This window comes from Argiope bruennichi, chromosome 6 (assembly GCF_947563725.1).
Source record: "Argiope bruennichi chromosome 6, qqArgBrue1.1, whole genome shotgun sequence".
Lineage (NCBI taxonomy): Eukaryota > Metazoa > Arthropoda > Arachnida > Araneae > Araneidae > Argiope > Argiope bruennichi.
In genome coordinates, this window is record NC_079156.1 from 87,533,349 (window position 1) to 87,549,526 (window position 16,178).

Here is a 16,178-nt window from a genome sequence, read left to right on the forward strand (position 1 = left end):
TTCCGTGTCAATAACCGATGACTGACAGGGTGCTTAACGCTTCAGTTTGTTTAATTTTAGAACTATGCACAAAAGAAGAACAGAAACTCAAGAACAAATAGATAGTCAGACTAAAAATCTTTCAGGACCACAATTTGATATTGAACAGCAAATTTTAGCAATGACATCAAACCCCAAATTCCATCTATTTAGCTCATCACGTTTTTCACTTAGTCTGTTCACGCAAAGTTTCTATCGACAGTTTCCCCTTAAAATCCAATAGCAATGTATTAATTTGTTAATTATTAATGCTATGCGTATGCCCTGTTCAATTCATACACGCATGCAGTGATCATACGAATACAAACGGCCACACACACACTTTTTTTTTGTCGGATTTCATTCAAAATCTCACAGAAACAAATTTAATATGACCAGTATATTTTATTTTTGCCCTTTCTGCTAGCGTGTCTATAAACACGATAAATGCAACCATGATATTTGCAGACTTCAAAAAGTTAAAAATCTGAGGATTCATCGAAATGGTGAACTCTTTGCAAACTTTGCATATGAGAAATTTAAAATAACATATACGTAATATATAAACGAATATAACATATAATATATAAACGAAACGATTATAAATAAACGAAAACTAATCAGTCCACAAGAAACTTTCACTCCGCAACATGCATTCCGAAAGTAATCAAGTGAGAAATTACAAAGGAATATTAGTTAAATTTGTGCAAGAAAATAAAGATAACACTAATCGCCTTCGCCGCCCAATTGTTCACTCATCACCAATATATCTAAAATAATTGTCAAAAACAAAGAATCATCCCGATCCAACACTCACTTAATATTACTTACTTAAAACTAAGAACATCTAAAGGGTACTTAAAATTGATGACATCAATGGTCGCATCTCATATGAAATCAGTGAACTAACTACCGTCCATTTTCGAAAGATTTTTTCCAAACATTACTTCGCTGTATAATCTTTTTGGGTAAAAAAACTGAAGAATCCGTCTGTCTTAGATATTAAATAAAATATCTAATATACAAATTTATCCAATTTTTATATATCTAGAGATCATGAACTTTCATGGAACAATTTTTATCGAAATCAGTTCAATGGATTTGACTGACAAAATCTGCCATAAGATTTCTCACATAATGCAATTTTAATTTTTCCATTTGTCTCAAAAGTAGAGCAAGAAGAATGGCAAACGACATTTAAAACATGTTAACGGGTCATTAGTTTCGTATAAAATGGAAAATTTCGAAATCGCGCTGTGGGTCTGACTGGACTCCTGGTTAATTGTTTTTCCTAATTATTTTAATGTTTACAGTTTCTTTATTTGATGCAAATAAAAGTTTAAAAATGAAGTTATCTCTATAAATTTAGTTGGTGTTTTAATTAAATTTTTAAAATAATACCTATTGTAGAAGATTTATTTTTTACCAATCGACAGTTATTTTCCGAATAAAGATACACATTTTCAAACGCATTTTGGATAGAAAAAAATAATATGTAATCCTTTCTATTCTATTAAATAAAGTTCATTTTAAATTCCAAATACTTTTCTCAAGCTTAAAGTTTTTTTTAACCAAGTATTGTAGCATCATTCCTTTAAATTTGAATAAATCCTTCTTTCCAAGTCATCCATTTCCTTGTAACGACATTAACTTCACAAACATCCCAAAATTACGTAACCTTTGTTATGTTCATCACTTGCTTTTTTTCGTCTTTGAGAAAAGTCCGAAAATCCAATTTCAAATAAATTTCAATCTCTTTAGAACGGAAAAATAGAACAATAAAAGCCTTTCTCGGTGATGCTAATTACTAATCATGCCTTATTTGAAGAAGATCCTTTCCGATTCACAGCCCAAAACGAAACACATTACCGAATATCTAAGTAATTTAAAACTACGTCAAAGCGTATCAAAAGAATTATTAATAACTAGAAAGCGGCAGCAGATAAATTAGTTTTCATATAAAGAGAATTTAAATAGGATCGCCATTGTGCGGCGAAACTTTGGCGAAAATTACCCGAGGCGAATTTTTCACGGCGCCTTTGAAAGTAAAATTACATCTCATCAGAAAGTTTTCTAAAAACAATGAAATCCAATTCCGTTTCCTCGCCAATGGTTTTGTTATCACAATAAAATTTTTAAGTTTTTGTGCTTTTTTATATGTAAATTGATTACGGAACACAAAGCAGGGCTTTCCTAGTTTAGATGAGAAGAATTTTGAGTAAAAGAGAATATTTCCGGAGCACTACATTTGAATAAGTTTAACTTCCCTCGAGTTATATTTTAAAAGTTAGCGTTTTGATATTCGTTTTAAGTATATAAATAAAAAGGGGAAAAATACGCTTCAAAAAAAAGAAATCCGTATTATATCTACGTATTTATATATGGTTTGCGAAAACCTATACAAATCTATCGCTTCTATAGCTATGATATTTGCTACACAGATATCACTGCGATGATGCAACGTACATCGAAAATCAAATCTTAAAATGTAATATGGATTTTTTTTTTATTTAATGTTTTATGTTCTTTTTATGGATTTTTCGAATACATTTGCAAGAAACATCAACAAATGACATCGCAATGCAAGTAACAGTCATCGTCAAAGAGAAATTCCGTATTCTATAACTAAAGAATTATAAAAGAAATTTGTTTTTATAGTCAATGGCCAAGTAGAGTTTTCTCAATTTGGTTAGGAAAATAAAAAAAAGAGGCTGTGGTGGATTAAACAATATTGGCATTATACATCTAATGAGTGGGAAAATCGTGTCAAGTCTGACTGTGGCCATCAAGTTAATATAAGATCCATGAAAGTTGCAATGGAAAATTATGGATGGATGGAAATGGATTAAATAAACTCTTTTAACAGCTCCAATTTCAAAACAATTAAAAGCTGCTATTTTGTTAGCGCAGGTTATTATTTCGTAACAATTTCAGCAACATGCAAAGTCCCAGCTAGGAATATCTGCTCTCATCAAAGCCAAAGAACGTACAACACCATTAGAGCTGTGAAAAAGAACGTTTCTAATATTGTGAAACGCAGACTAGATGCAATTAATACATTATTCACTGCAAAAATTCCCTATGAAATATTTTCAGCAAAAATTTTCTTTAATGAATATTTCTTCTTCCAAAACAAATTAGATTTGTAAACGCAATTAGAAAAACTTCTTGAGTTTAGGTAATGTACAACTCGCAAAACAAATAAAAGCTATGGGCAACTTTTAGAATTACACTGTATCTTTTTCTATTAGAGCTTCCAGTGAAAAGTGAATAGATATGAGTGAAATACCAAAAGACTTGCCAGTAGCGGCATGAAACACACTAAATAAGTAAATAAGAGTGGAAATTCAAACGAACTCAAAAATGCGAAATTGGATCTTTTATATAAGTTTTTTTGTATGAATGAGTACTGGAACGAAATTCAAACATTTGCTTAAATAATAATTTCTAGCACTAGAGTTGATTCTTGTTCTAAGAATTTGTATAAATATGAGATTTTCTCCATTTTTCCTTCTAAAAAACGATAAAAAAAATGAATAATTGAAAAAAGATATTCTAATGTCAAGAACACATAACATCTTAGAAACAAACAAGAAGTATATATAATTTTGGGGCATTATGTTTCTTTTATTTCTTTAAAGGAATGAATCGATTGGATAATTGTGTGACAATCGATGAATGTCGCATATAGTCTTTCTCCCAACCTCTGATCATATTTATACTATTAAATGCAAAAATATTGTAATGAAACTTGTTCTAATTTGGTGTGTACTGAATGACTCAGTGGTAGAATGCTATGAACTAAAAGCGGCAGTTCACAAGTTCGTATCTGACTGCAGATAAGTTGTCTAAAAATTATTTTGTTATTGATTTACGTTCTTATTTCTGGTTTGTTCTAGAATGTTCTTATAATTTCTGCATCTTTCTAAATCTGGAATACTCGAGTCATTTCGTCTGGGTGTTAGTTAGTTACATTAACGTCTCGTTTTAAGCAACACTAGGGCTATTTTGGGACGGACCTCGTCATTTTGAACCGCGGGCAGATGACGAGCACGACACCTGAGCTGGCAACACCCCCCCCTATCCACAACACGCTACATCAGCGGGAGGACGTTTGACCTTGACGGATTTAACGTGCAACAGACCTCCTTACACGACGGTTCTTCGGTGGAATCGGGTCTCGAACCTGAAAACCTACGGCTCAAGAGCCGAGACCTTACCACCAGGACACCGCGGCCCTCTTTCGTCTGTGGGATAAAAAACAGATGTAAGATTTAGTTCCTCGAATAAAGTCGTCTCGAGTTGAGGTTAGTGAGTGTTAAACACGCGATTTATCTATGCGACAATATTTTGTCCATTTAGAACCCTAAGCAATCAGATACGTAAGATTTCGATATTATCTTTCCTAAGTTACGCTTCTATGCTGGATATACCATTTAAAACCTTAAAATCCTAAGCCTTCTTTTAGTATCAACTTTTTGTGAGAATTTTATTTCAATTACTATACTTATTGTTGCCACAAAGTTAATTAATCAACGATTATCCGACATTATTCTAGCACAGCTTCATGAAACAATATAAAAAGAGATAATGCAGTTTTACTATTCCGAGTTCATATCCTTTAGTCATCAGCATCCCACACCAACCGTGCTCATCCAAGCTGGCACCATTTTCCAGATCCCATTATGTTAATAATCACTCCCAGAAGTTGCCACGCTCCATCCGGAACTCATTTCGGTAAACGGCACCACGAGGAGCCATTCATATCGTATTCAACTCCAGCTGGACGGATAAATGAATTGCGCAACAAAAGTGCGCTATAAAAGACCCATTAAGACGCGTCGTTAAATGCGCTTCTAGCTCGAAGAAAGGGCAAATGGTACATTGCCTTCGTTTCTATTACTTAGACGCGACGTTATACACGTGTTAGCATTAACTCGTTATAACTATTTTATTGCCATGCATGTACAAGACGATTTTCTTCAAGGTATGTTGAGTACCGACTTTCAGGATTAAAACACGAACGTAAAATAAATTAATGGTGCTTTTTTAATTCAATGGCTTTAGGTTAAATAAATGGTGGTATTGGTTATAAGTCAGAGGCTGTTGGCCTTTTTGTCCTGACTAATCCTTTTTATGAGGATTGTCAGGTCGTGCTTCTGGCTATAAATATTGTGGTTCAACCCGAGAATGAAGATTAGAATTGTGACTTATCAATAGGAAAATACAGGGTGTTCATTAATTATTGTCGGGATTTCCGTACCTCATAACTTTCGAATAAAAAATATTACGCTAAAACCGATTACGTATTCGTAAATTACAACTCAAAGAATTTTATTAATGATATTAAAGTGTAAAGCTTGCACAATTTGCACTTTGTAGGTATTCAGCTGAAGGCGATTCTTTGAGTTGTACTTTACGAATACATAATTCTTTGAGTTGTAATTTACGTATTCATAATTCTTTGAGTTGTAATTTACGTATTCATAATTCTTTGAGTTGTAATTTACGAATACATAATCGCCTTCAACTGAATGCCTACAAAGTGCAAATTGTGCAAGCTTTACACTTTAATATCATTAATAAAATTCTTTGAGTTGTAATTTACGAATACGTAATCGGTTTTTGCATAATATTTTTTATTCGAAAGTTATGAGGTACGGAAACCCCGACAATCATTAATGAACACCCTGTACATAAACTGATGATAATTTACAAAAATCTTGTTACATATGATTGTGTGGAAAACTTTAAATGATACTGAGAAAGATGAGTTTCTTAACTTTTTTTTAAAGCAATGCTTTTCGTTGAACCCTGTTTTGCATTTTTACTTTCTGGCATACGTAGTATGGAGAAAGTATAGAAATCGTCAAAAAATTCGAACTTAGGATTTTGACGAATCTCCACGTTTTAGACCTACTTGAGTTCGAAAAACCCATTTTTGGAAAATGTCTGTGACAAGGATAACTCAAAAACGATTTAAGCCAGATGATTGAACTTTGGAGTGCAGTCTTTGCTCCAAATTTGCAGATTTAAATAAAATTCTGTTCAGAGGAGTTTGTCTGTCCAACTGTTCGAATATAAATTACTACGATAATTACAAAACGATGAGATCTATATAGATAAAATTCGGTACACAGTTTTAGCATTTATAGTGCAGTTTTGAGTCAAATGAAATAAGTGCTTTCAGAAATAACTAAACGTAATGATTTAAAAACCGCAACGAATTAAATAGATCAAATTTGGCATGATATTTTGTGACAACAAGTGCTGTTTCGTATGAAAATTTTGTTTCCATTTGTTCAGAAAAACATGTCTAAAATAGAAATTCGACTTTTGATTACTATTAAACGCAGGTCAGGGATTAATCGCCAAATAACTCGCCAAGGATGATACGAAAGATTCAGTACAAATGCTAAATTCACCCCAAAAGTTAATATTTCGTACTATTGTACCTCAATACCATGTAAGGTGTTCTTTACATAAAGAATTTATTAAAATGTATGCGAGAAAGTTTTAGGGAGACCAGTCTCGTTGGTTAGATTTATGATAAAGCGGATGCGTAGCGTTTTCTATTTGTTAAAAAACTCTGAAGCATATTGGGACGATATGAGCTAGAGTTTGACTTGGTTTTTATATAAAGGTTTGCCTGCTTCGGAAGATTTTCAAATCAAATAGCAAACATCTGTTCTTTTGAAAGAAAACTCCTGTCTCCAACAACAAAATCGCTATTAACGCATCTGAGTAACGCTCGTTAAGGACCATAACCAGATGATTAAAATGTAAGCTGAATATTTACTAGAATGTCTACTATTCAATTCTAGAGTTTTCTCCTATCTTTACAAATCTGGCGTAAGTGCTCTTCAGGACAAAAGGAATTACGTAGATGAGATTTAAAAATCTGAAGTTGCTTGATCTTTAATTAAATATTTCAATTCATTTGTTGATTGCTTTTGCTATATTATTCCAGAAAAAGAAATTTTGCGCTAAAAACCAGAAAAAAACACACAGAGGAAGTGGTCTCTCTCAAACTTGTTCGGATATTCTCGAATAAAGTTGGTATTCCTTTCCTCTCACATAAAATTGCGGACCTTGAGGTTAAGTTATGAATTCTCTGAATGGCCATTTTCGAACAATAATTAAGAAATATAGATGTTTGTTAAAAATCTAACACTTTTATTGAATCTATCGAACTCAATCTATCAATATGCATGTTGAGCAATTTTTCTCCGCTTGAAATCAAAATTTGACACAGAACAATAAATGAAGCCACAAAATCACATGCCGAATTTGATTGATTTATTAACCCTTTCTAGGGCCGTGAAAAGTAAGCTTCCCACCCAATTTATCAATCTTTGTATGAAATTATGTAGGTTGTCATAAGTCCCGATAAATTTTTTTAGTAAGTCAGAAACTTAGATGCTTCAGTTCTTTATTTCAGACAAAATGATGTGTCTTGATTGGTTACTTAATTATTAATGAACCAAATTAAATAATTAATCAAATTAAATTTATCTAATAAGCTAAATTAATCCCTTTTCTTATTCTAATTTCAAGCCTCAAAATATTTTAACGTATGACTAGAAAAAAAATGGCCCTTTAAAGGGTTAACTAATTGCTTTTACATGCATGCATACTATTTATTTTGTTATTACCTACACATGTAATTATTATAAACATTAGAGGCACATTTCTGCTTAAAATTAATTATTTCATTCTGCCTTAATTTTACATAAGTTCCGTATTTTATAGGAAAAGAATTCTAATCAATAACATCGATATTCAACAAGACATTAAACGGACAAAAGTCAAATAAATTTTGTGTCACACAGTTTGTATGCTTTCAATTGAAACTTACCGAGAGAAGGAGTAAAAATCTCGTCCTCAGCGCTGGCCTTGCTGCGGCCCCTCAGCCTCCGGGAGGGCCCGATGAGCCAAGTGGGGGTGATGACGGCGGCCACCATGGCTAAGGTGGTGGCCATTGTGAGCAGCGTCCAGAGGAGCGTGCGAGACGTCACAATCATGTAGCACATCCTTCTCACATGGCACGCTTCATCCGGAAGGTCAGATCTGGAACAAAAAAGAAGTCAGTCAAGACAGAAATCATCACTTTCAACGATGTTTTTGTTCAAATTTTAAATAATCTGTTCTCAGATGCACTGTTAAAAATAATTTCAAATCTTCCATGACTCTTTTAAACCAGATTAATAAGCTTTCAAAATAAAGAATGAATTGAAGGATACGATCAATGTAGAGATTTAAAAGTTGATATCGGCAACAATATATATGTTACCGTTAAAGTATGAAATCCGTTATTTTATAGAATATCTAGTTATTCCATGAAATAACTGATCGTGTCCGTTCAAGTGTAACACTCTCTTGTATTTCATGGTTTAACTAGTTATTTCATAAAATAACGATCTGCAGCCCGTTAAAGTGTAAAATAATCTATATAATAAGAAACGGCCGCATAAAACAATTATATTCCCGATCCCAGTTCAGTGTCTGCGAACAAAAATGAATTAAAATCGAAGTAACGGATGTAGAAATATCGCTCCGGTCGGTTGCTACAGCTCAAAGTTTAGGTACTGGTCAGGATTTCAAAAATGTTCATGTAAAACCCAGTGTGTCAACAAAAAATGTTTTGGTTTTAGAAATAATGTTCTTTGTAATTCCAAGTGTCATTTTAGTAATCCTTGTTGTAACAAATGATTTTATGGTACGTTTCCATAAATACTATTTATACGCTGCATAAATTAGACAAATTGCTTCTTTTTCATTTTAATTGTCCATCATTAGTTTAATTTCATTTGAGATAAATTGTTTATTTTACACTTTAACTGTCTCTCATTAGTTAATTTATAGAATACCTAGTTATTTCATAGAATAACTAGTTAAATTGTCAAATTAATAACATATTACGCACTTTAACGGACACGATCAGTTATTTCATGGAATAACTAGGTATTCTATGAAATAACTGCATTATATACTTTAACGATAACATATATAAGAAAAAAACTTAAGTCGTTTACAAATTCATGTAAAATATTGTAGATAGTTCATTTACAGAAGGATTCGTTGCATAAATTTCAAGTCAACATACATCTAGAATCTACTGAAATTAACCAAAGCATTTATACCCACCCTATAGACAAAAGAAGGACGAACTTAGGATTTATATGTATATATAGGAATAAGATTTTTTAAATAAGTGTGTCTTAATTTTAATAAAATTAATTGAAAGTCACATAATACAAATGGAAAGAAATTCTGATAAAATCATGCAGAAGTCAAATAAAGAAATCTCAAATTTTATAATAATATTTCTAGGATATCACACTATCTGTAAACTGAATCAAATGAATGCATGATGCGAGATGTTTGATAAAAAAGGATTTAAACGCATTTAAAAGATAGACTATTCAGTCCAGGATAATTAAATTTTGGACGTTGTAAATTCATGAAGGACGTTGTAAATTCATAAGATCATGAAATAAGGTTTTTCAAAATTTTAATTAGAATTTTAATTCTAAATTAATGAAAATTTTTACTGGAATTTTAATTATAAATTAATCTAAATTTTAATTAGAATTTTAACTGTAAATTAATTAAAATTTTTACTGGAATTTTAATTATAAATTAATCTAAATTTTAATTATAATTTTAAATGTAAATTAATTAAAATTTTAACATTTTACGTCAATAGTTTCGAAGTAAATTGTAGACAAATGCATTTCTACATCACCTTAAAATTTTAAAAAAATTAACTTTTCAGCGATTTCTTTTTTTTTTTTTCTGTTTTAAAAAATATTTCAAAATATTTTTAAGAATATTTACAGCAATGATTTTCCATTATTTCAATTACTGGGTTTATATCCAAGCACGTGACGATATTAAATAATGAAGAGAAAATTTTGAAGATAATTTCCATTAACTAAAAATTCTTTGCACAAGTTACACTTTATTCCTTTGTAAAATAAAAGATTTGTAATCTGTTTTTATATGCTTGTATCTATTGAATAACAAACGAATGTACTTCTTAAATGTCTTTGAAATTTTGACACTTTTTCAGATGTTTTCCGGAAAAACAGCGATTTATATTTTCTAATCATTCTTGTAATGTTCCTGGAAATCTTCCCTATGAAGTTTAACAACGAAAAAGTTGACACAAATAATTTTTCTCATTAAAAATTTACTTCATTACTGGCTTTAATAATATAACTAACTATACTATAACTCTATTTATTGATTATTTTTATTAACACGCATTCAAAAGTTAAAAGATAGAAATTAGTTTTTATTTACATCCCAATGAATCAATACATCAAGTTTGATTCGAGTATGTTACTACCTATGTTCCAATGAGTCAGTACAACAAGATTGATTGGAATTCCTAAACACAATCTTTCCTTTAGTACAAACAAATTGTATTTAAAAATATATTAAAAATAACATGATTCAGTGCTAACATTGGTTAAATAATATATACTTCAAGGATTTGATGAGAAATATATATCTTCAGCAGTAAATATAATAAGGAGTAAATTTGTCATACATTTTAATAAACGATCAAACGGAATGATATATGATAAAGAAATTGTGGCATTCTATTCTAAAAATGATTCGTAATATTCATTTAGGCATTTTGATAAACCATTTACAATAGCTAAATGATCTGTAAAATCAAAAATAAACATTTACTACTTAACCCTTTCTAGGGCCGTGGGAAATATGCTCCCCACCAAATTTATCAATCTTTGTATGAAATTATATAGGTTCGCATAAGTTCTGACACATTTTTTTAGAAAGACAGAAACTTAGATGCTTTAGTTCTTTATCTCACACAAAATGATGTTTCTTGATTTGTTACTTAATTATTCATTTACCAAATTAATTAATTTAATTAAATTTATCTAATAAGCCAAATGAATCCATTTTCTTATTCTAATTCCAAGCCTAAAAATATTTTAACATAATATGACTAGAAAAAAATGGCCCTTTAAAGGGTTAAACTATTCTAATCTTATTTGCAAATACAAATTTACTTTCACTTCTTAAATAGTTTCCTTTTGAAAAAAAAACAACTTTCATTATCTGAAAAAAAATTACTAAAGCACAATACCTTTAAGTTTATCGTACTAAAAATAATAATACGAAATTAAAAAAAATTATGATACTAGTTTGGGACAGAAAAGAAAGCATCTTGGAACATTAAAGAGGCCATAAAAGACAAACTCGCCGACAAAGAATGCACATCAACTAGGCACATTTTCAATTTTTTTGTCCGGACCTCCGCACAAAGGAAACGACTTTAAAGCCGCGAGCGTAACAAATCGAGAAATTATGCATAGCTGCAAACCGATGCAAATTAAGCAATAAAATCCACCATCGACGAATAAAAATCCTGTTGCTTACAAAAGCACAAAGGGGAGTGATTGATACTCGCTGGAGAATTGACGCCCATTAATCTTTGCAACCCCTCGTCCCAGGTCACCCCCCAGGGATTTTCATGAATTTTTGCAGCACGTTCGGACAACAATGGGGAAGGCGCAAGCATTTCACACTTCCAGCCAGAATCACTTATGGGTGGGCGTTGGTATGATTCAGATTCCAAAACTGTTCGAAAATGAGTGTCTGTACTCTTCGTTAAGTATATTTCAAATGAAATATTTGGGGTGGATCGAAAAGAATGATTTAAGTCCTTTGTAGCATTTTTATGCGATGCCTGAAGGTATTTTTTTAATATGCTCATAAAATTTTATAGCTCATGCTAGAATTTTTTTAAAAAAAAGCATTTAAAAAAGGAATACAAAAATACGTTTCTTAGTATTATTTTAAATATTGCTGTTGTTGTTACTCATGGCACTTTTCAAGCCTGCTGACGAACTGTCAGCGATTTAAGCCAAGTGTGCAGTAGCTTCTGAGAGCAAAGGCCCCTGAACACCCGAGGGCAGAAGTCTGACTTCTATTTCATATGAAGGTGACACACACATTCGCTTGCACAACCCCTTTTTACAGGGGGGGGGGGCTCTTTCACACACCTCATAGATAGAACACAGGGTAGAGAACAACCATGCCCAAGACTGAAACCCGGGACGCCCAGTCACGAGGAAGACGCACTACCCCTAGGCCAAGTCGCCGGCATTTTAAATATTACTAACCAGTACTTACTAATTTAATGTATAAACTTTCAAGATTCGCTTGGTTTCTTAATTTGGCAGCAAGATAAATTAGTGAAGAAAGAAAAATTTTCCTGGTAACAGTTTTCATCCTTTCACCACCTGGATCAACAGAAAAAAAAAATGAATTCATCTGGCAAAAAATTATATTAACCTCTTCGTCGCCCATAACGCTAGACGTGTTACGGGTGACGAAAGTGGACAAATGAAAATTCTTCAGGGCATCCATAAGGCGCTTCAAAAGTTCTTTTACATTTTAAACTTTTAAACATTTAAAACGCTTTGTAAATGTTTACTTGTTCGAGTTTTTGTTTGTTCTAACGCGGCGAGAAACAGAGGACCACTGGGGTGAAATTTCGCAGACAGGAGAGGACGGCGAAAGGGTTAAAAATCATTGACAGCATTTGGATCCTTCTTATTTTAATTTTTGAGATAAATGGTGGAATAGCTATCTGGAGAAATTTAATAAAGATATCCATATTAGAATATCGGATGCAGAAAAATTCATTTCAGTTTTTAAAATTTGGTGGAAAAAGCGATTAATATTTAAACATTTCTCAATATTCAATAAATCGCTGGAAGGGTGCAAAAGAAATTTTATCAGTTAAATTTAGTTTAGTTATTTTAATGTCCCGTTTTAAAGCTACACTAAGGAATTTTTGAGACGAACCTCGTCATTTTGAGCCGCGGCCAGATGACGAGCACAACGCCTGAGTTCCCCTTCTCCAAACTTCCACACCACATCAGTGGGAGAACGTTTGGTCCCGACTGATTTAAAGTGCACCAGACCCGCTTACACGACGGTTCTTTGGTGGAATCGGGTCTTGAATCTAAAGCTCTCCGGTTCCGAAGTCGAGATCTTACCACCAGGCCATTACGGCTAAGAAATTTCATCGGAACGTCAATTATTAACTTTTTTTGATGGTGCAAAGAGTTTTTTCTTGAATTATTAAAAACGTATTATGGGTAAATACAAGAGAAATTTCATTCAAAATAATAGAAAACGTTCAATAAAAATGTTTCTACTTTAAAGTGGTGAGTGGATTCATGGTACATTGAATAACTATTGATCTACCTGTACACAAAATGTTATTACAGTAATACTTCATGAAATTTCGATTTTTCTACATATTTCAAAATTTAATAGATTTGTCTATATATCGCAGGCATACATACATATACACACAAATAATTTATTTTATAAGTACAGCTATTCATAATCTGCAACTGTTCTCAGTTTCAGGTACAGTTGTACACCAATAATTGAATGAAAAATCAATAATAAAATTTCCTTTGTATAAACAAGAAAGATTAATAAAGATGTCTCCAAAAATACGTTAAACCTTTAGGTATTTTGAAAATCCTTTCTCCGTCTTTCGAGAAATAATGCTAAACCCGAAACAAATTATATAAATCAAATGAATCTAAAAAGTTTCATAGATCAAAGAATTAAAGATGCTGTTAAAATCAAAAGTATTTGAAATTTTTTGTAATTCTTTTCAAAAGGCTAAAAAAAAAAGATCTTTATAAAGTATGTGTAACGATTACTGAAAAACATAAGAAAAGACATTTAATCAAACTTATAATAATAAGAAAAAAGGAATTGCCACATTATTATAAAAATAAAAGTAATAGTTACATAATAATAAAAAAGCATAAGCTCGTCCTAAATAAAATATTTACTTAGGGGAAAAAAGAATAATGGGGTAAAACCATTCCAATAAGCCTCTAACATTTACAAGACCAAGCTTTTATCCTGATGGGATAAAATATATACTAAGTTCCCTTTTTTCCCCTACTATAATGACGCGAAACACTCCAGTTCCAAAAGTACTCTAACAATAACAACTCCGAAGAATTTAATATTGAAACATGGTGGGACAATGCCATATTCAAAAGCTACGGTAAGTAAGGATTTTATGAAGTGGTGCGGCATTAAACGGGACTTTTTCTCTCCTTAAAAGAAAAGTTTGGCGAAAAACTTCCATATATTCCCACTTTCCCTCCAGCAATAAAAATGCTTATCCCGTAAAAACTGGGCGAAAAGAAGGACCATAAACAACCATCTTCAAAAAGTGTTGAGGATTTTAAAGCCAGTTGGCGATTTGGACAAAGACACCGTCCATAAATTTTCCCAGCCACATCTTTTTTCGAGATTGGAGATTCCTTCTATGCCCCCCTCCTTTTTTTTATATGTATCGAAGTTCCATTTTTATCACTGGCCAAGGCGACGTAAATCCTTCGAGTTTCTTTTGTAGTAGGGTTTAAAATATGAATCGTTAGGTAAGGGTAGAAGTTGTGTTTCTAGATATATTGGGTTTGGGGCATGCGATAAAAGCCTTACGGTAACGCTAAAATGGAGAACGTATTGTGTTGTTCGCACTTGCTGAATTGGAGAGATATCGACATTTTTTTTTTTTTCTTGGATCTGAGGTGGAGGGGTTTGCTACAAAACAATGTAGATCAGAGCGAAATGCTGTGAGTTATGCTTCAAGATATCTACCAGTGTTCAGGACAACACAAAATGTTATTAAATAAAGGATTGTTTCTAGTGAGAAAACAATGTAGAATTTCAGCAAACAAAATTTCAGAAATCCTAACTTTCTTCGGCGTAATATTTCAAACTTTTAAAAAAGTAGAAATTTCTAGGAAGAATCTTAAATATGAATTGGAATTCTATTTTTGTTCCTGGCAAAAGCGACATTAATCCATCGAGTTCCCTCTGAAGTAGGGTTTAAAATATAAAACATTGGTAAAGCATGAAAAATTTAATTTTAGATATACTGGGTTTTGGGAGCACCTTATGATAACTATAAAATGAAGAATGTACTCTTTAATTTGCATTTGGTGAAATGGAAAGATATCGACATTTTTTTCTTGTCTCTGGGACTAAAGAATTTGCCACAAAACAATACAAATGAGAACAAGTAGATGTGATGCTTTAAGATGCCTTGCAGCATTCAGCACAATCTTGTATTACACAAAATGTTATTAAATAAGCAATTTTTTCTCATAAGAAAACAAAATTTCAGCATTAAAATATTTAGAGTTTTCATGCATTCATTATAAATTCATATAAAAACATTCAGATAGATTATACAGATGTTTTATATAGAGATGTGTCCATATCCCATGTTCTTAAGTAATTCTGTATACCAAATTTCAGCCATATAGCTCAAAGAAACATGGAGAAACATAGAGATTCGTCAAAATCTCAAGTTCACATTTTTGGAAGATTACAGCATTTCCTTTATACACGAGAAATTAAAAAAAGAAGACTAGTCCAAAGTTTTAAAAAATCACAAATTCAGACAAATATTGATTTATCTTCTCATAGACACCCTCTTTGGTTCTGGATTCTTCTAGTAGAGACTTTTCTTTCATGTGACAGCAGAGCAAAGTTTGGTTTCCGACATTTAGGAAAATCGATACGTCTGCTGTGGCAATAGAAAGTACTTTAGGCGATTTTAGTTTCCAAGTCATAAAGCAAAAAGAAACTCCCACGTCCATAAACCAGAATGGCGCAGCCGAACATTTCTTTTAGTAAACTATCTGCATTATGAAAACAGAGTAAAAATATTAAGACTGTCGGTACATAAACTTCGTTTTATGTGCCTAGACTATTTTTCCTGCTTTTCTGCACATTTTCTTTATCGTCATAAGAAAAACTAATCAATATGCGGCAGCAGTTCTTTTTATTTGACTACTAAAAAAAGCTTTTAAGTGAATTCTAATCCCTTGAGACTTTGAGAGGGAAAAAAGATTCCTTTTCTTAGGCTTAAGAATTAAGCCTAAATTCTTGAATTCTCGACTGTTACTTAAATCAATGTTCATCCTTTAATTCTGCAGATTAATTAGATAAATTAAACATTAAACAAATTAAGTTAATTTGGGAAAGCAAATGCAGAAATGTGTTGCTGCTCAAAATATTAAATCTGTATTTCAACGCAGCATGATTTTGTTTCTTTATTTCAATTT

General features: G+C 31.8%; 1 protein-coding gene across 6 annotated transcripts in view; it reads right to left on the reverse strand.

Moving 5' to 3' along the window:
• The window catches only part of LOC129972712 (LHFPL tetraspan subfamily member 2 protein-like), a 159,734-nt gene that overhangs the window by 19,504 nt on the left and 124,052 nt on the right, over positions 1-16,178 (reverse strand). For 5 of the 6 annotated variants that reach the window (XM_056086947.1, XM_056086946.1, XM_056086945.1 and 2 more), the window contains one exon: positions 7,877-8,088. In XM_056086947.1, coding sequence (XP_055942922.1) covers positions 7,877-8,051 — 175 coding nt within the window. In that variant the 5' untranslated portion in view covers positions 8,052-8,088. Of the gene's footprint in view, positions 1-7,876; positions 8,089-12,192; positions 12,212-16,178 lie in introns of those variants that run through there. The other variant, XM_056086950.1, reaches the window with a different exon arrangement.